At 36.3% G+C, this 20,028-nt stretch overlaps 1 protein-coding gene across 1 annotated transcript; it reads left to right on the top strand.

Moving 5' to 3' along the window:
• The first annotated feature begins 2,523 nt into the window (after nt 1-2,523).
• On the top strand, nt 2,524-4,301 carry LOC132277390 (uncharacterized). The gene is made up of 3 exons (XM_059779249.1): nt 2,524-2,836; nt 3,094-3,187; nt 3,578-4,301. The coding sequence occupies exons 1-3, from the start codon at nt 2,524-2,526 to the stop codon at nt 4,299-4,301; spliced, it is 1,131 nt and encodes a 376-aa protein (XP_059635232.1).
• The last annotated feature ends 15,727 nt before the right edge of the window (nt 4,302-20,028 follow it).

The following is a 20,028-nucleotide window of genomic DNA, read 5'->3' as shown; positions in this document are numbered from 1 at the left end:
TTTTCAGGTGTACGTCAATTCCAGGCTTGAGCTTGTTCGTGCTAAGTAGAGGTGACCACTCATTCTTCCGACGACGTGGAGTTCTATTCTTATGTTTTTTTTTAGTTTTTCAGTTTAGTTTGGTTTTCTTATTAGGGGTCCACAAGATGGATTCCCGAGTTGTACCCTTGGAGGTTTTGGAGTTGGATTATTATTATCTGGGATTTTAAGTATTTAATTTTATAGGATTTTATATTTTAGATTTCTTTCAGCTTAAACTATTATTTCTTAAATTCATCTTGTATTCTGTGTTCGAATAAAATACTTTAATTGTTTGATATTTCCCTCGGGTTTGGGCCTGGTCCTGATCAACCCGTGTCTCGGATCCGAGGGGTATCACAAGAATGCTTCAGCCTCAGACAAAGATGTTCCTCGGACAGAGATGCTTCAGCCTCGGACAGAGATGGTTCAGCACTTGGGTGTTAACTACAGGTGCTCACAGGGGCTCTATGATCTTTTCTTAGGTGTATTCCATATATATATATGTTTTGCTCAGTATGGCCTTTTCCAGCTACGCTCAAGATTGTGACACGTATCAGTGGTCCTATAGAGTTGGTATATGCAAGAATATTTCATTCCTTAGAGGCTAAGTTTGGACAGAATTGGAATTTAGCACTCAAACTTGTAACCTGTGTGGCTAATAGAATAGAGACAAAATTAGCTGAGGTGGCAAGCCTGCATTGGTCCATTGCTTTGAAAATATCTGAAATATTCTCTCTCAATCATTGGCTAGAGGTGACAGGTGTATATCCGTGGTGAGTGAGGCCTTGTGTAATTCAGTGTCACTATAAATATGCTGCTATAAGGCTCCTTAGGGTTTAAGCCTTTAAAATTTACATTGCACATTGAGCTGCTCGTGAGAACCCTTAAGTAAACTATGTCAAGCAAGTTTTTCTCTGCTATTTGATAATGATCCATGCAAGAAAAGCTCATTAAATCAACTCTGAGGCGTGCTCTGTTTGTTGAGATGAGGCCGCTGTCAAATTTGCTGATGCAAGGGCTGTATTGAAGAGTGAATTGGTGTTTCAAGCTTCTGTGGTCGATTTTGAAGGTTGACACAGGTATAATTCTTCTTCTTACACTTGTTCAGACTGTGTTTGTGTTGAGATTATGATGAAAATGAATTCAGATAGTGTGGTCAGTAATTAAACTTGTTTTTATGAAGAAATCTTGGATTCAAGTGCTATCTGATTATACTTAGCTATTTTATGATGATCTATGCTGTTAGCTAGTATATTTTGATGAATCGAGATTTTCAAATTTGAGTTAGTAGCAAAAATATGGTATGCTTTGTTTTTGAGTATTCTGTGCTGAAGAGATTCTGTGCCGAAGCTTTTTGTATTGAATTAAGCTGTTATATGCTGAACCAACAACTTTAACTGAACTTGTGGTATACTCATGCTGTGTTTGATTATACAAAGATATGAACATGAGTACAACAGTGAAAGAAGACTGTATGAGGCGCTGGTGAATTGATCTCAAAAGGAATTTCCTATTTTACCCCTCCGACACTTGATGAAGCAGATTGCAGTTCTGAGGCGGTTAATTAGAATTTTGTGTTGTCCAACTTATTTGAATTGTATTTGGTGTGTTGACACTTGTTATAAATGGCAGTGAGGCATGATCTCTCACCCTATTATTGAGTGGTAGTGAGGCTTTACATCCTCACCCCATTGTTAAGTGAGCTTTGAGAGCTTATTGGGTCCAAGCGTGGTTGTTTCGGATAGGGGGAGTGCGTGGATGCACTGTGGTGTCCTAGTATGTGTGTATTGGTTGTGAAAACTAGTGTCTATTCTGGTGCATGGGTGTGTGTAGAGAGTGAGACAGCTGAGTGTGTAACAAGATACATACAACTAGTGGATTGCTTATTGGCTGAGGCCAAGAACCAAGGTTTTCCCTATTTAAGAGGGTTTCCTTGTAAATCTTGTGTTATATGTTCTTTGAATGCTTGCTTAGTTGTGTGAGAAAGTTTTTAAAAGCAAAGTTTTAACCAATTCACCCCCCTCTTGGTTCAACAATTGGTATCAGAGTTTTGGTTTGCATTGTGAGGTTCTAACAAGCCTGCAGTTGATCCTAGCAATGGATGAAGGTCAAGTTATCAACAAAGCTCCAGGGTTTGAAGGTTCAAACTATAATTCTTGAAAAACTAGAATGTAAGCCTTCTTAATGTCTCAGTCTTATGATGTTTAGCATGCTACTGTATATGGTGTTGTGATTCTTAATCCTGATAACCTCTTTGCTGAAGATAAAATGGCTGTGGCTAATGATGGCAAGCCCAAACATGTTCTCTTCTGTGCTTTGAGGCAATAAGAGTTTACCAGAGTTAAAAATTGTAAAGTAGATAAGGAATATGGGATTCTCTTCAGGCAGCTCAGGAAGGAAATAAGGTTATTAAGGAGAATAAGATACAACTATTCAAAGTTCAGTATGAGGTATGTAAGATGGAAGATAGAGAAACTGTTGCTAAGTACATGTTCAGGATCAATGGTCAACAATATAAGAGCACTTGGTGAAGATATTAAGGATGTTGAAGTTTGTAAGAAGATACTAAGGTCACTCACCTCTAGATTTAATCCTAAAGTGACAATTCTTGAAGACAAAGATCTTTCTGAAGTGAAGATTGACGAGCTTCAGGCCTTTCTCACTGCCTATGAAATGAGAATTGGTGTTCCAGCTATTCATAGAAGAGAAGCACCTCTTAAAGCAGAGGAAGTTGTTGAAGAAACTGAAGCAAAGTTTGAAGATGATCTAGAAAAAGATGAGGTTGCCTATTTTGCTAAGAATTCAGAAAGTTCAAGTTTAAAAAGAAGAATCAGCTGCAAAATTTAACTTGCTATGGTTGTGGTAAACCTGGTCATGTTGCATCTAAGTGTCCGAACTTAAAGGGGTAGAGTTAGAAGAAGAATGAGGGAGGAAACTATAAAGAAAGGTTTGGCAAAAAAGCACTTATCTCAGACTGGGATGCAGCTCCTGAAGAAGAAAAACCCAAGGAGACACAAGAAGATGAATGTCTCTTTATGACAATTCTTGAAACACCATAAACTTCTATTTAAGTTGAAGAAGATAGTGACACTGAGATTGAGGAAATTCTTGAAGAGTGTGAAAGGCTTGCAGTGAAGTATGATCAACAAAAAGCTCAGATAAAAAGGTTTAGCTGAGAATTGTTTAAGTCCAAACAAATTCTCATTAAACGCTTTAAACTTAAACTATCAATACTATGTTCAGTTTCTCTTATTTTTCAAAGCCTATTGAAATCTCAAGTCAATACTCAGTGGTCTACCAAGAAGTGTAAAGAAGAACTGTCTCTCATTCTAGAAGAAAGATCCCTAAAAATGGCTAAGATTTGGAAGCAATCCACAAAGCAAATTGGGAAGACATGAATTGGCTATGTGTGTGATTCAGCCACAAAGGTCAATTAAACTCACTCTGTATTTGTTAAAGCCACAATTGGTGAAGTGTATGCAAGGTTTACTATCATAAAGCCTCGGAGGTTCAAGGATAAGTTACTTAATAACATTTGCAGTGCTCTAAACTTCAGCAAGAGAGACTTTGTTACCATAACTATAAAGAACTTCAAGATAACTAGAATGTATGTCAAGAAGTCAGACTTAGCTTCAGCTCAGAAGGTCAAGGACAAAGGATCATTGGTGAAGACTAAAATGATGTGCATTCCTAAGAAGCTGAACTCTATGAGTCTTCTTGTGTATACAGCCTTTAAAGCTTGTAATACTCAGGATAAATGGTATGTTGATATTGGCTACTCAAGACACATGGCAGGTGATGGTTCTAAATTTAATTCGTTGAAGCAGTTTGATGGTGGAAATGTTATCTTTGGAGATAATCAAAGGGCTAAGATTGTTGGAATTGGTACTGTGAGTAAGTCTGAAAAGTTGCCAGAAATCCATGAAGTTCTATTGGTTAAAGGACTCAAACATAATCTCCTCAGTGTTAGTCAATTGTGTAACAGTGGGAAGGAGGTCTGTTTCAATAAAGAAAGATGCAATGTGATTGATCTTGAATCAAAACAAGTTTTGTTCTCAGCTAATAGATCTTCAAGAAATGTGTACACAGTCATTGAAGAAAGTCAGGTCACTCAATGTAATTTAACAACCTGTGATGAAGCAAAGTTGTGGCATAAGAGGTTAGGTCATCTTCATTCAAGAAATATATCCAAAATTCTGAAGATGAAAGCTGTTAAAGGACTGCCTGACATTAGTTTTAAAGATGATCACCTTTGTAAATCATGTCAACAAGGAAAGTAAACCAAAGTGTCATTTCCTTCCAAGGAAATCAACTCTTTAATAGCTCTGGACTTGATACACATGGATCTTTGTGGCCCTACTAGAACCACTAGTGTTGGTGGAAGTAAGTATTTTATTGATGATTTCAGTAGGATGGTGTGGGTTTACTTCTTAAAAGAAAAATCTGAGGCCATTACATACTTCATTAAGTTTGTTTATCTTATTGAAAATAAAAAAAGTAGCACTATGAAGAGACTTCGGTCTGATTTCGGCTCAGAATTCATCATAAAGGAGTTTGAGCACTACTGTGATGATAAAGGTATTAAGAAAGAGTTCTCAGCTGTTGCTACTCCTCAACAGAATGGGGTTGTAGAAAGGAAGAATAGGACAGTTCAAGAAATGGGTAGAATAATGCTTCTTGAAAAAGGTCTAGTAAAGGGTTTTTGGGCTGAAGCTGTGAGTACGGCTGTGCACATCATAAATAGGGTTCTTCTCAGACCTAATTCAACCAAAACACCTTATGAATTGTGGTATGAAAGACCTGCGACTATTCACTACTTCAAGGTGTTTGGCAGCAAGTGTTATATACTGAACCAAACTGTTAGTTTGGGCAAGTTTGATTCAAAGGCAGATAAAGGCATATTCTTGGGGTACTCTAAGAAAAGCAAAGCTTACAGGTGTTACAATCTAAGGTCTACAAAGGTGGTTGAGTCAATTCATGTGAAGTTTGATGAGAATTCTAAGTCCACACCTCTTAAAGACTATGACAATACTTTTGGTTCAAATGAAACCAGTTCCTTAGTTACTAAATCTGAAGATCCGAGGGAAATCATTTATCTAGTGCTGCAGAAGCAGGTTCAAGCTAAGAACATCATTGGTTCATCTCAAGCTGGAGTTCAAACAAGAAACAAGAAAAAACTAAATGATTTAGAAGCTGAAGATGGTGAAGAATACAGTCACTTTGCTATGCTATCATCCATTGAACCAAAGTCCTATTTTGAAGCTTAGAAAAGTAAAGACTGGATAGCTACCATGCAAGAGGAACTTGATCAAATTCACAAGAATGATACATGGACACTCGTTCCAAGACCTGAAGACAAGAATGTGATAGGTTCAAAGTGGATTTACAGAAACAAGATGAATGATAAAGGGTTAGTAATAAGAAATAAGGCAAGATTGGTGTGTAAAGGCTATGCTTAGCAAGCTGGAATTGATTATAATGAAACTTTTGCTCTAGTTGCTAGAATGGAATCCATTAGAATGCTTCTATCTTTTGCTTGTCACAAACAAGTCAAAGTATATCAAATGGATGTTAAGTCAGCCTTCCTAAATGGAGACTTAAATGAAGAAGTTTACCTAGAACAGCCTGAAGGTTTTGAAGATTTGATGTATCCCTCTCATGTGTTTAAACTAAGTAAAGGCGTTATATGGCCTCAAACAAGCCCTCAGAGCCTGGTATTAGAAGCTGCATTAGTTTTTAGTTGAACAAGGATTTTACAGAGGCAAGGTTGATAATACTCTTTATGTAAAAACTCATTAAGAACAGATTCTAATTTTGCAAATCTATGTTGATGATATCATGTTTTGTGGCTCAGACACCTCATTAGTGTAATGACCCGGTCATTTTCTTCCTTTCCTTTTTCCTCAAATTTTATGAATAATTTTTTTTTCATTGTCTTTTCTATTATGTGTTTGGTTTCTCATCACTTAGTGTCATCTCGAGTGCTCGGAAATGGTTTCTGAGACTCTTTCCCCTGGATTGACAACTTCCTTTGAGGACCGAGTCATTTCCACATTTTTCATTTTTCGACACTATTTATTTTTCGTCCTTTTCCCTATTTTGCCTTTTCCCCATTTGTAACTTTGTTGGTATAACCTCACTTTTTGTGTTCGGAGTTGGTTTTTGACTTCACGTATCTTCATTCTAAGTGGTTTCCACGAAATACGTATCTTTACTTTTTCAGTAAAATACTCTAGTTGCTCCCGGTGTCCATAGGGGCATGGATGCATAGTTTTTCAAAATCTTTTTCTTTTCTTGGGGTGTTTTTCATAAATATCTTTTGAAGATATTTATTTTAGGGGTTTTTAAGTAAATATTTTTGGAAGATATTTTCATTCTGGACTATTAGTGCAGTTTTCACTTTTTGGAGGGGCCATTGTGTAATTAATAAAAGTTATTGCTAAATGTCTTATTTTGAGCCTGGATCCTCATACGAGATTCATTTTCACTTTTTGTCGAGTCGCATACCCTCAGAATTCCCTTCTGGTTGTTTTCAGCCTTCTTCTCTACTTCATGGCTAGCAACCATGGCAGCCCAAGGGGCTGCCACCTTTTTTTCTTCTTCTTTACTTGCATGCCTTTGTAAAAAGTCTTCCGCCTTAACATTTATCGTAGGCCTCGTCATGCTCTATCTTTCCTCCTTATTAGAACTCATTTCTGACCATGTTGTGAGTTCGGGTTTGAAGTCAAGTTGTGATTTTCATGGGGCTTCCTTGGGATTCTTGTTCACCGTGTTGTCCTTGACAAAACCCCGAAGTATCGTCTGATTCGGAGCATTTTTCTTTTGGTGGAGATTTGAGATTTTCATCTCAAATTGAGGTAGGGGATGTTATAGGTTTATATTTTTATTGTCTTGCATGCTATTGATACTTATACAAGTTGTATGCATGCTTTTGTTCATATAGAATTTAATTTAATTAATTTCTATGTTTAAGATTTAATTCACATGATGATATTCAACTTAGAATTAAATTATGGCATGCTAGTAAATTAGGCTTTGGTATGTTTGTTAACATATATTAAAATTGGAGTATTTGATAAAGTATTGCAACTTTTATTTAATAATTTTCTTTGGTGAAAGTTTAATTTTCATAGCCATACCTTGCATGGAAATAACTTGTGATATTCTTTTAAATTAAGTCTTGGCATTTTCTTTAACATACTTTAATTTGAGAGCATTTGGATGAGTATGAAAATCTAGAGATTTTAATTAAAAGAATTTATTAAAATCTATTTAATGGTTCCATTGGCTTAATTAAGTTTTTAACTTGATATTTGTGATGAACATGACTTGTACACTACCATATATTAATTTGGGACCATTTGATGTTGTTTTAGAAGTTGGAGATTTAATTATCATGATTTAATTAAATTTTACCTTATTGTTCCATGTCTTAATTAAGTTTTTGAATGGATATATGAAATGACCATGCTATGTTGTTTAACATGTGTTAATTAAGGATCATTTGATTGAGATTTGAAACCTAAAGAAATTAATTGGTTTATTTGATTAATTTTCGTTTCTATTGCATTATTGATTTAATCATGAGTTTGACATTGGTAGTATGTTTAAAGTATGATTTTAGACTTGTATTAGATTCTTCAGTTTATGTTTTCAATATTGAATTATATTGTTATAGCGTGTAACGAATCACACACTGAAGATTTGACATGTGATGTTATTATAGCGTGTAATGAATCGCGCTCTGAAGATTCGACATTTGTCATCCTATAGTAGTTGTGGATTTAGAGCATGAGCTATATGGTTACAACCTACTTATGCATGGAATGTAGTTCCGTGCTTTATATATATTTCGTATATAAGTTGTTAACTTATTTATTTTGGAGTCACTTGGGATATTGTTATAGAGATATGGCTAGAGTTTGGCTCTAGTGCGGGAGGTATGAGTTCTCCGCATTTATAGTGCGCACTTATGGTGGTATTCCCAGCAGGTTAATGCCCGAAATAACCATAGGTCTTGGCTTTATCCAGGATTTGATGTCCAAGTCTTCCACTACTTGATTTCGCATTCAATTCCAAGTTAGCAACCAATGTTTAATTGTGACTTGTGGTTTTGGTTATTAGCGATTAAATGTTGATAAGTATATTTAGGCATTATGATTTCTAATGAATCATTGCAGGTTTTGATGTTGATAAGTACATTAAGGCATTATGATTTCTAATGAATCATTGCAGGTTTTTGATGTTGTTAAGTACATCTATGCTATATTGTTCAAATGCAACTTAGGAATGATCCTATAGATTCATTTGGAACATAGACGTTAGGTGGCATGACCCACTTTAGTTGTTTTCGTATTTTAGATTTCAAGTCAATGGCTTTGAGGATCTATATCTTGTTACTTTGTATAACATGCTTCTATGTTGTTTGAATTGCATGAATGATGTGATTTATGGTAGAAATGTTTCAAGGTAGTTTAGGATGCTCCCCGAGTCTCACTTTTGACATAGACGTTAGGTGGCATGACCCTTTTGAATTGTTTTAAGTTAATGCAATAACTTTGTAAAACGTTAGCACAATGCATGCTCATTTCCTACGAGTAGCTTTATGTTACTCACCCACGTAGTGGGGACATTTTTTAGGTACATGAATCAAGATTCTCGTTATGCTTGGACGTTTTATGGACTTGAAGGTTCCATTTTGTGAAGGTTGGCTAGAAAAGCCATTTATAGCCTTATTTGTCAAATGTGTATATTTGATTCTAAAATTGTAATGTGTGCCTAAGCATACTTTTTTATTCTCATTTTATGTATATGATATGAGGCCAAGGGCTAAAAGATATTTGAAGTTCATGTATATTCATAAATGTTGAAATCTTGCCTTTAATGAGAATATATAAGAAATTAGGGTTTTAACATGACATTTTTGCACCAGAGTGTGTATCGGGTATGAAATTCATTATCTAGCATTCATTTAATATGTATGAGGTATGGCCAAGGGCCAATCACCATTTTTTTTTCATTTTTGCATTTTAGTTTTATACTTTGCAATTTGAGCTAAAATAGTAAAATTCGAGCATTTAAGGGTTCATTTCCAAATCGGGTGATGCAAAGTGTGCACGACCACATTCATTAGGATCTACTTAATATGCATGAAGTGTGGCCAAGGGCCAAACGGTAATTTAAAATCATTTGTTAATTTTAGTTTTCAAATTCTCCATTTCTAGTTCATTTTTGCCTTTTTGGCCGTGGAGGGAGGGGTCGAATTTTGCATCGGCGATATTTTTAAGCCATGGACCATTGTAGCACATCCTAATGGGTAAGTAACGTTTCCGTGTATGATCGTTTTCAAGAAAAACCTCATCCTTGGTGATTTGAGCCTCTTATGGATTTACTTTTGACATTTTTTAGATAATATGATTTTAGGGCATTTTGGGGTTTTTCTTTGAGAAATGAATTCTGGTCTTCACATGGTCACATAGAAAATGTTATTTTAGGGGGGAATTCTTCTTTATGTTTTTTCAGAAAATGTTATCTTGCTACCGGAAATCCTTCGCAAAGTACAGCTTTCAGTTTGTATTTTTGCAGCTTTTTAACCCCCATGACCTGATTTCATGGAGGGGCATTTTGGCATTTTACAATGAGTTTGTTTCATTTTCTTCCATGTTGATGGGTAAAAAATTTGATTTCGGGAGGGGTTTCTTTTTCGTGTTTTTCCAGAAAAATTCGTTTGATAGCCCGTTTCTACTCTCAGATCAGGACAGTTACTGTAGCAACTTTTGCCCTCTTGTCCAGTTATGATCTAGGGGCATTTCGGGAATTTTGCAGTTTTTTTTTTTTTTTTTTTTTTCCACTTAGTTAGGTAGAAAACTCAATTTTAGGGGGGGGGGGGGGGTTTCTTCTTTGTGTTTTTCCAGAAAATGTCATCTCGGACCTGAAAACCCCGCGTCAAATCTGATTTCCTGTGCGCATCTGCACTATTTGAAAAAAGTCTGTTGTAAGGGCATTTTGGGGATTTCACATCGAAAAATGAAATTTTATTTTGACATACTTAGCCTGGAAAAATTATTTTGAGGGGGGTTTCTTCTTCGTGTTGTTCTAGAAAACGTCGTTTAGTGCCTCAAAACGGCACACAGATTTCAGCATTTTGCCGAGGTTACTATTTAAGGCCGTTGAGACGTCAAAACTTTGTTTTGACTTTTCTCTTCCAACCGAATTCCGAATCAAGTGATTCTTGAATCTAACTTGATTAATTTTTTGTTGTCTTCCCAGTGGTGTACTCAGTAGCACCCGATTTTATATTTTTCAGAAATAACCATTTTACCCTTGGGGCTATTTTTGTCCGGTTTTCTTGTAATTCGCTTCCGCTACTTTCTTTTGAGTTCCGTGACTTCATGGGAAGTCATGGATGTGTCTCACAAATAATATACATTCTAGGGACATCATTTCCATGTAAAATGACTATTTTGCCCCTAGGGGCTTATTTGTCATATTTTCGATCTTTTACTTCCGCGTCAGTTCTCATTGAGTTCCACGACCTCATGGAAGGTTATCAAAGTGTATTAGAGGTGTGTTGTTCCTTGGGAGACTGTTGTCTTGTTTCTTGCTTCCGCATTCTGGATTCGTTATCGAATCTACGTTCGGTTCATCACAGGACGAGCTGGCCTAAAAACCAGGGCCGTTACAGGTGGTATCAGAGCTCCTAGGTTTGAATACCTTGGACGACGGGTTTTGGGTGTATATCACATTTTTGTTGCTATATTATACGTGTGTATATGCTAATTGTTAACATGTTTCGGTATTATAACATGTTTATGTGTTTCTTGATAACACATTTGGTATTATGACATGTCTTTATGCTTGTTTGCCTATGTGGCGAAGAACATATTTGCTTGACATGTGTGGTTATTTGCTTAAGTACTTAGCCCTTTAAACTACTTTCTTTAATTGCTTTAGCATAACTATATGTTGCATACATTGATGTGCTACTTATTTAATGCATTCATAGTGTGAGTTGCATTCGATCATAATAACTCGTGTATTATTGATCTCGTTTCCTTTCCACATATATAGCGTCACAGTCTTGACTCGCGGAGAGTCTTCTTGTTAGGGCTCATGTGAATGTAGAGTTGTAGTCTCCGTCTGGCAAGATGAAACGTAGGCCACGGAGGCACCGTTTTGTCTCATTTTCTTTTGTCTTTTCATGATGTAGTCATGGTGGTGTTAGAGGTGTCGGTGTCATCTCTTAGGACTTCGTAGCGGTCTTGACGTCACTGATGTCATGAAGGCCTTTATTTTTAGCGTCATGGGACGATGAGTCAAGACTGACTTGAATCCTTCCCTTAGGAGTTAGGAAGTTGCTTTGTGAGCCTCAGGGCGAGGTTCTTGTGTCTTACCTTCTTAGGACAATGGTTTTGGGTTTTGGATGGGTGTGTTCACCTAGAATCTTTCTTGTGTTACCTTGGTTAGCTCTTACGAGCTACGGTTGGGATGTGAGTGGTTCCGTGTATTTAATTGCACTGGCGCAATTAATTGCTCTCCCTAGTCCTTGGAGGCTTAGGGGCATTACGTTAGGGTTCTTGTAACGACCCGGTCATTTACCTCCCTTTCCTTTTTCCTGAAATTTTACGGATAAATTTTTTTCGTTTAATTTTCTTTTCTGAGTTCTGTTTCTTGTTGCTTAGTGTCATCTCGAGTGCTCGAAAATGGTTTCCGAGACTTTTTTTCTGTAGATTGACAACTTCCTTTGAGGACCGAGTCATTTCTGTATTTTCACTTTTCGAACACTATGCGCCTTTCGTCCTTTTCTTTGTTTCGTCTTTTTCCCTATTCTGTCTTTTCCCCATTTGTCACTTATTTGGCAAAACCTCACTTTTCGTGCTAGGAGTTAGTTTTTGACTTCATGTGTCTTCATCTTGAGTGGTTTCCTCGAAATACGTATCTTTACTTTTGTAAGAAAGTACTCTGGTTGCTCTCGGTGTCCACAGGGGCATAGATGCACAATTCTTCAGATTCTTTTTCATTTCTTGGGGTGTTTTTCATAAACATCTTTTGAAGATATTTTATTTCAGGGGTATCTAAGAAAATATCTTTTGGAAGATATTTTCATTTTGGGGTAGTTTCGCAGTTAACCCTTTTTGTAGGGGCCATTGTGCAATTAACAAAAGTTATTGCAAAATATCTCATCTGGAGCCTAGATCCTCGTATGGGATTCATTTTCACTTTTTGTTGACTCGTAAATTCATAGAATTCCGTTCTGGTCATTTTTCTCCAGTTTCAGAGTTTCTGGACCTAGTTGCCGTCGAACTTGTTCGGGGCATAACTTTCTGCTCGGGACTCGATTTTTGACACCATTTCTTCCATTGTTCATATTTTATCATTTTAAATCTTTTTCATTTATGGAGTTTTGCCATTTGAGCACATTTTGCTCAAAATCCACTTTTCCGGACCCGGCGGGGCTCGTTCGGGGCACTTTTTGAAATTTCTATAAAAGGGGGATGAGATATTTCATTTTTCATCTTCCCCACTCTCCATACACGACTTGAAGAAGCCATGGATGTCCATGGAGCTGCCACCTTCTCTCTCCTCCTTTGATTTACTTTTCCTAAGTGAAAAGTCTTCGGCTTTCACGTTTTTTGTTCCCCTTGACGTGTTCTATCATTCCCCCTTATTAGAATTCATTTCTAACCATTTCTTGAGTTTGGGTTTGAGGTCAAGTTGTGATTTTCATGGGGTTTCTTTCGGATTCATGTAGATCATGTTGTCCCAGACAAAACCCTTCGGTTTCGGCGAATTCGGGACACTTTTTTTTCAGTGGGGATTTGAGGTTTTCATCTCAAATTGAGGTAGGGGGTGTTCTAGGTTGTTTTCTTATTATATAGCATGCTTGTGATGCTTATGATACTTGTTTACATGCTTGGATATTAAATCTAGAGATTTTAATTATTTATTTTCTAGCATGTGATTTGATTTTCCCGATCGCCCATAGCCTTGTTTAAACATGTGACATGATAGAATATTACCCCTTGGTATGTAGATTAACATATATTAAATTGAGAGAAATTGGACAAGTAACGAAGATTTTATTTAATATTTTACTAGAATAAAATATTAATTCATGTGGCCTTAACTAGCTTGAAATTGATGTGTGTTAGCATATTATATTAGGCCCTAGCATGCTCTTCAACATAGGTAAATTCGAGAGTAATCGGAGATGTTTTAAAATCTAGAGAATATTTAATTAATTGATTAATTAATTTATTCCGAGTGTACTATTCACTCCATTTGATTTCTAACTTGATATTCATGATGTACATGCCATATAGTTTCACATATATTTAATCTAGAATATTTGATTAGGTTTTGAAACCTTTCATTTATTAATTTTCTAGTATTAAAGTTTAATACTCATAGCCGTATCTTACATGTAATTCACTTGTATCGTGTTTTTAAATCAAGTCTTGACATGTTGTATATTATACATTAACTTGAGAGCAATTAGATGAATTCCAAAATCTAGAGTTTTTAATTAAAAAGGATTAATTAAAACCTACTCAATGATTCTTTAAACTTGATTAAGTTTTTAACTTGGTATTCATGATCTCCTTGACAAATTCCTTCACATGTGTCAAATCAAGAATAACCGGATAAGTTTTGAAACTTATATTTAATTAATCCCTTTGTATGGAACTAAATTCACATGGTTGAATCTTGTATGAAATGAACTAGTAACTTGATCTTAGACTTGTCCTTGACATGCCTTGTTGTAGAACCATGTAATCTTGATGAATTGATCCCTTCAGTAGATTAAGTTCCCTTTTTATGCTCCCATCGGTTTAATCATGACCCATAGTATCATGACTTCATTAATATGTTTAATGAACTAGTACATTTGTCTTAAAATGATTTTAATTACTTATGTGTTGCTTAGTAATTACTTGAATCATGTATCTTATACTTGTGGTATATCTACTTCAATGGAATCCTTATGCTATGTAGCTTGGTTATAATGTATATAGATGCATACTATGATTTCTTGACATTTCACATGCCATTATAGTTAATGAACTTAGGGCATGACTTGTATGTTCCAAAATCTTGGTTGTGTATGGAACGTGGTTAATGTATTTATTGTATTTGATACAATCTTAACTTGCACAACTTGTTGATTTTGGGACTTGGGATATCAATCAAGAATTGACATGGCTAGGACTTGGTTCTAGAATGGGGGAATGTCCTCCTACAACTATAGTGCGCACTAGAGGAAAGGTACCCATGGGTTAGTACCCCTAAAGTGATCTTAAGAGTACAGTTTTAATCCGGGCGATATCCAAGTTTCCACATTGGTTGATTTCACTCTTTAAATTTCAAGTTGCTATTCCTTGAAGATTTAAACTTGTCGTGTTATGTGAAATGCTCTAATCTTGTTTCATTGCATAGATAGTATGCCTCATTCGTGATTGCAAGTATACTCCTTATCATGTTAATCGCATCGATAATGTAATTCTTGTTAACATATGTCCGAGCATACTTATTGTCATGTTATATGGAATGTTCCATCCTTGTATACTTGCATAGATATTATGCCTTGTTCTTGATTCTGTATATAATTCTCATTGTGTTAATTGGTTTAATTCCAATCATGTAAATTGCATTGATAATGTGATCTTCCATTGTTTTCTTGTCGTGTTCTTTGGATTATCCCAACCACGATTCATTTCATATACGTATGTATATCATGATTCTTGTTGCTTAGACTCTAAGGTAGCTTAGGATGCTCCCTGAGTCTCACTTTGACATAGACGTTAGGTGGCATGAGCCCCTTTAACATGTTTCACCTTAAGGTGATAAATTTGTAAAATGCTAGGTCGATGTATGCTCATTTCCTACGAGTAGCTTTATGTTGCTCACCCCAAAGTTACTGGGGCATATTTCAGGTACGAAGACTTGGTTCGTGATGTTTAGCATTCCTTGGGTGGTTTGGAGACTTGAAGTCCTTTTAAATGCATTCTTGATCACATGCAAGTGTTACCATGCTTGAGTTCAGTTTTGAATTATATTGTGTAATCAGGCCAAAATGTCATTTTTCGCCTTTGACTTGTATTACGTGCTTAAGCACACTTTTTGGTATTCATTCTATGTATATAATTTGTGGCCAAGGGCCAAACTTTATTTGAAATCCATGAATATTCATGAATGTTGAATTTTGCCTTTAATGAGTAAAGTATGAAAATTAGGGTTTTGATATGTCATTTTCGCACCGGTGTGTGTATTGTGTATGTAATTCATCCTTTAGGATTCATTTGCCATATGTGAGGTGTGGCCAAGGGCCAAACACCATTTAGTTTTCATTTTTGCATTTTAGTTCACATATTTCATTTTGGGCTAAAATAGTAGAATCTGAGCCTTTAAGGGTTTATTTTCAAATTGGGTGGTGCAAAGTGTATTCTGGCACCTCCACTAGGTCTCATTTATCTTGTATGAAGTGTGGCCAAGGGCCAAACGGTCATTTGAAACCATTTCCTAATTTTGGTTTCCATATTTTCCATTTCAAGTCCATTTTTGCCTTTTCGGCTGTTGGAGGGTCAAATTTTGCATCGGTGGTGTTTTTAAGTCGTGGACTATTGTAGCACGTCCTACTAGGTTAGTTACGTTTGCGTGCATAATCGTTTTCAAGAAAAACCCCTTCCTTTGTGAATTGAGCCTCCTAGGGATTCATTTTGAAATTTTGTTGCATAATCTGATTTAGGGGCATTCTAGACATTTCAAATCAGTTTTATTTTCTTCTTTCAACACGGTCACTTAGAAAATGTGATTTTAGGGGGGGTTTATTTTTTGTGTTTTTTCAGAAAATGTCGTTTTGGTACCGGAAATCCCTCGTGAAGTTTCAGCTTCCAGTTTTCATTTAGCAGCTTTATGACCCTCATGACCAGATTTCTTAGAGGAGCATTTTGGGCATTTTACAGTGAGTTTTTTTTCGTTTCCGTCCGCATTGTTGGGTAGAAAACTCAATTTTAGGGGGGATTTCTTCTTCGTGTTTTTCCAGAAAAACTCGTTTCGACCTCCGTTTCAAGCCTCAGTTCTGAAAAATCTGCTTTGGACCCTTGCTGTCAGCATATGCATGCCATTGGGCGCCGGCATGGGCGCCGGTGGGCTCGTGCATGGGCGCCGTGTGCGCCATGGCCTTCGTCGGGCCGCCGCGACGTCTCAACTTCAAACCCTCATTTCTCCCTCGTTCGGACTCCAAATCGAGTGAACTTTTTTTTGAACTTGACTAACTTTTTGCTATCTTTCCAACGGTGTGCTCGGTTGCACTCGAATCTTCCTGAATAATTACCAGTTTACCCTTTTAGCCTTAAGTGCTCGTTTTTCTTCGTCAGGCCGTTTCTCTTTCGTCCGGACTCCGAATCATGCGATTCTTAAGTCCATCCTGATTATTTTTTTGTTGTATTTCTAGTGGTGTGCTCGGTGGCACCCGAATCCACATTTTTTAAAAATGACTATTTTGCCCCTAGGGGCTTATTTGTCATATTTTTGATCTTTTGCTTCCGCATCTTGGATCCAGTTCGGGTCATCACCGGACACACTAGGTTGAAAAATCCAGGGTCGTCACAGTTCTGGTAGAATCCTGTAAGTTCCTATAGAGCTCGTTGGCATCTTTGTTTGAGGGATGGTTCCTTTCCTCGTAATGAGAGATTGGACTCATCCAGGTTTTGTGTTACATTTTTGCGTGCTGTCTTTTAAGAGACATTGATTTTATGAACTTGCCATTTGTATGATCACTTTTACATGTTTATGAGCTCCATTGTTTTTGGGCATACCTTAGAAACATGTTTAGGATTTATGACTATGTGGTAGTCCGTGTGCGGATGTATATGATACGTTGCTTATACTGTATCTACTAACCATGTTTGTGCTGTTGGTGGTGTATAGCGCGTTGCTATTTGTTTAACCTCTATGTGATAGGTGGTTTATTTGGTTTACCCTATATGTATTGTGCTTAGTACTATGATATTATTTAATTTATGTTATTTAAATTTTGCGAGCATATACTATGTGAGTATTTAGTTTATACTGTTTCATCTTTCCTGCACTTATGTTGGGGTTTTGTGACCTTGGATGTCAGAATTGTCATAAGCGAGCTACGTAGTAGACTTGTGTTTTGAGGTTTTAGTTGCCCATGATAGGGATTTTGACCTAATGTTTTGTCTTATGTATGTAGCCTTACGGTAGGTCTATTTCAGATTTGTGCTTAGGGTTTTGGTTTTGTGGGTCCAATCCATTGGCTTGAGGGCATAGACTCATTAGGCAATGGATTCAGGACTGGTATTGTTGTTGTTGCATTTTCAGATGTGGGGGTCGTTAGTTACGCCAGTGTTATGGATTTAAGGCCTTAAGTGTAACGGTGCTAATGACATTGTTGTTAGAGTTGTAGGATTAGCTACCCCAACTCTCGCGGATGCCTGGTTCCCGTAGTGCTTTTGGTAATGATCATTTTCGACATTGATGTCAATTGTATCGAAAAGTTTCTTTTTGAGTTGATCTGTTGAGGGCATGTTATGAACTAGTACCTTATACTGTCATGTTACCTGTGATACCCCCGGATTTCCGAATGCAGGTTGGTCAGGCCCACGCTCGATTACCCGAGGATATCAAACCAATTAGCAATAAACGAACACAGAATATAATTAAGGAAACATGAATAAATAAAACTTTAATGACCCGGTCATTTTCTTTCCTTTCCTTTTCTTAGATTTTCATGGATATATATTTTTTTTCTGTTGATCTTTTCCTTTCTGAGTTCGGTTTCTCGTCACTTAGTGTCATCTTGAGTGCTCGGGGATGGTTTCCGAGACTCTTTTCCATGAATTAACGACTTCCTTTGAGGACCGAGTCATTTTCACATTTTCACTTTTGTGACATTATTCACTTTTCATCTTTTTCTCGGTTGTCACTTTGTTGGCATAACCTCACTTTTTATGTTCGGATTTGATTCCGGTTTTGCATGCATCCACGATATTTAAATTCCATACTATGTGTATTTTCACTTTTGTAGAAAAGCATGCTAAGTGCTTACTTTTCTTGTAAAGGGTATAGACGTATAACCTTTTTATAATATTCTAAACTTTTGAGGTTTTTGTGTAATTACTGTAAAGTAATTATTTTTCATCTTAGGGACCATTTTACAATTTAATTTGGAAGATATTTTCAAAAAGGACCTTTTTGCAAATTCTGGAAAGTGTGACAAGTATCACACCCTCATTGGTCCACTTGTTGACATGTGTGTGGAAACACTTTGAGGCTTTGGATGAAGACATGTGGAGGGTGGAGATTTGACCACTTGTTGGCCTAGGATTGGTGCACTTGTTGGCTTAGATGGTTGACAAGTGTAGGTTTGAGATTAAGCCTAGGATGGAGCCTTGGATTTGTGATAAGTGTAGGCTCACAATTTAGTCTTGCAAATTACTTTTGGGCCACTTTGGGATTATGGTTTTAAAGAAGGGTTTTTGAGCAATTGACCAAATTAGTGTGTGTTGACCATGGTGTAAGAGCACATAGTGAGTGGAGGATTTCTATTTCCTCCACTCACATATTTTCACATTATTTCATTCCTTCCTTACCAAAAACCCTAGACTCCATGGATGGAGCTTGAAACCTTTGGCCTTGACCTTAATTTTTGGTGGCCTTCCACTCATCTTAGACCATGAAGCTTGGAACACTTTTTGTTCCCTTCATCCTCCTCTACATAACCTTTGAAGGGTTTGCCATTTTTTGTTGATTTGCCTTGGATTCTAGAGAGACACTTCTCTAGTGAGGTAAGGGATGTTATAGGGTTATATTTTTGTTTCTTGCATGCTATTGATGCTTATATAAGTTGTATGCATGTCTTTTGTTAATTTGAGAAATTAGTGATTTATCGTATCTTGCATATAACTCATTTTAGACTTGGTAAATGGCATGGCCATGAGTTGATCTTTGATATATATTAATTTGGGACGATTTAGATGAGTTTTCAAATCTAGAGATTAAATGGATGTAATTTGATTTAAATTCTAGTAAATTATGTTTTGCTTGTATTCCATTTTAGACTTGACATATGGTATGACTATAACTTAGTGTTTGCTATATATTAATTTGGGGTCATTTAAATAACTTTTGAAATCTAGAGATTTAATTGATTTAAATTAATTAAATTCTATTTGAAGATATTTTGCTCATCTTGCACATTTGATTTGATATATGTAAAGACCATGATATGTTGCTTAACATATATTAATTTAAGGTTAGTTGAAATTGATTTGAAATCTATAGAGTTTAATCATCTTGTTTAATTAAATTCTATCAAATGGCTCCATGGATCTATTAGTATTTTAGAAGTTATTGCTATGTTCAAATCATGGACTTGAACTTGTTATGTATTCACTTTGTTATGTTTTGAGCATTGGACAACATTGTTGTTATATTTATGTTCATGAGAACATGTTTTCTTTATGGAATATATTGTTGCCTTGTGTAATGAATTGAACACTTTGTAATTGACATTATGTATGCCATTTTAGAATTGAAACTCTAAGGCATAGATTGTATGGTTTCAACCTACTTGTGCATGGAAGGTGTTTTCATGCATTATATAAATTATGTATAAGTTATGAACTTATTTGGTTTATTTTGGATTCTCTTGGGACATGGTTACTAGTAACATGGCTAGAGTTTGGCTCTAGTGCGGGAGATATGAGTTCTCCCCAATTGAGATAGTGCGCACTTAGGGTGGTCTTCCCTGCGGGTTAGTGTCCGGAATAACCATTGAGGTCTCGACAGAATTCCGAGCTTAGATGTCCAAATCTTTCACTATTTGGTTTCGCATTCAATTCCAAGTTGACAATCATGCTAAATTGTGACTTGTGGTTTTGGTTATTGGCGATTTTGATGTTGTTAAGTACATCCGAGCTTTATGATTTTAATGAATCATTGTAAATTTTGATGTTGTTAAGTACATCTATGCTATATTGT

Source organism: Cornus florida, unplaced genomic scaffold (assembly GCF_030987335.1).
Source record: "Cornus florida cultivar Cherokee Brave unplaced genomic scaffold, ASM3098733v1 CherokeeBrave_3.0.0_Hap2_Chr10, whole genome shotgun sequence".
Taxonomy (NCBI): Eukaryota; Viridiplantae; Streptophyta; class Magnoliopsida; order Cornales; family Cornaceae; genus Cornus; species Cornus florida.
Note: the sequence above shows the minus strand (reverse complement) of the source record. Positions and strands in the feature narration are given on the sequence as shown.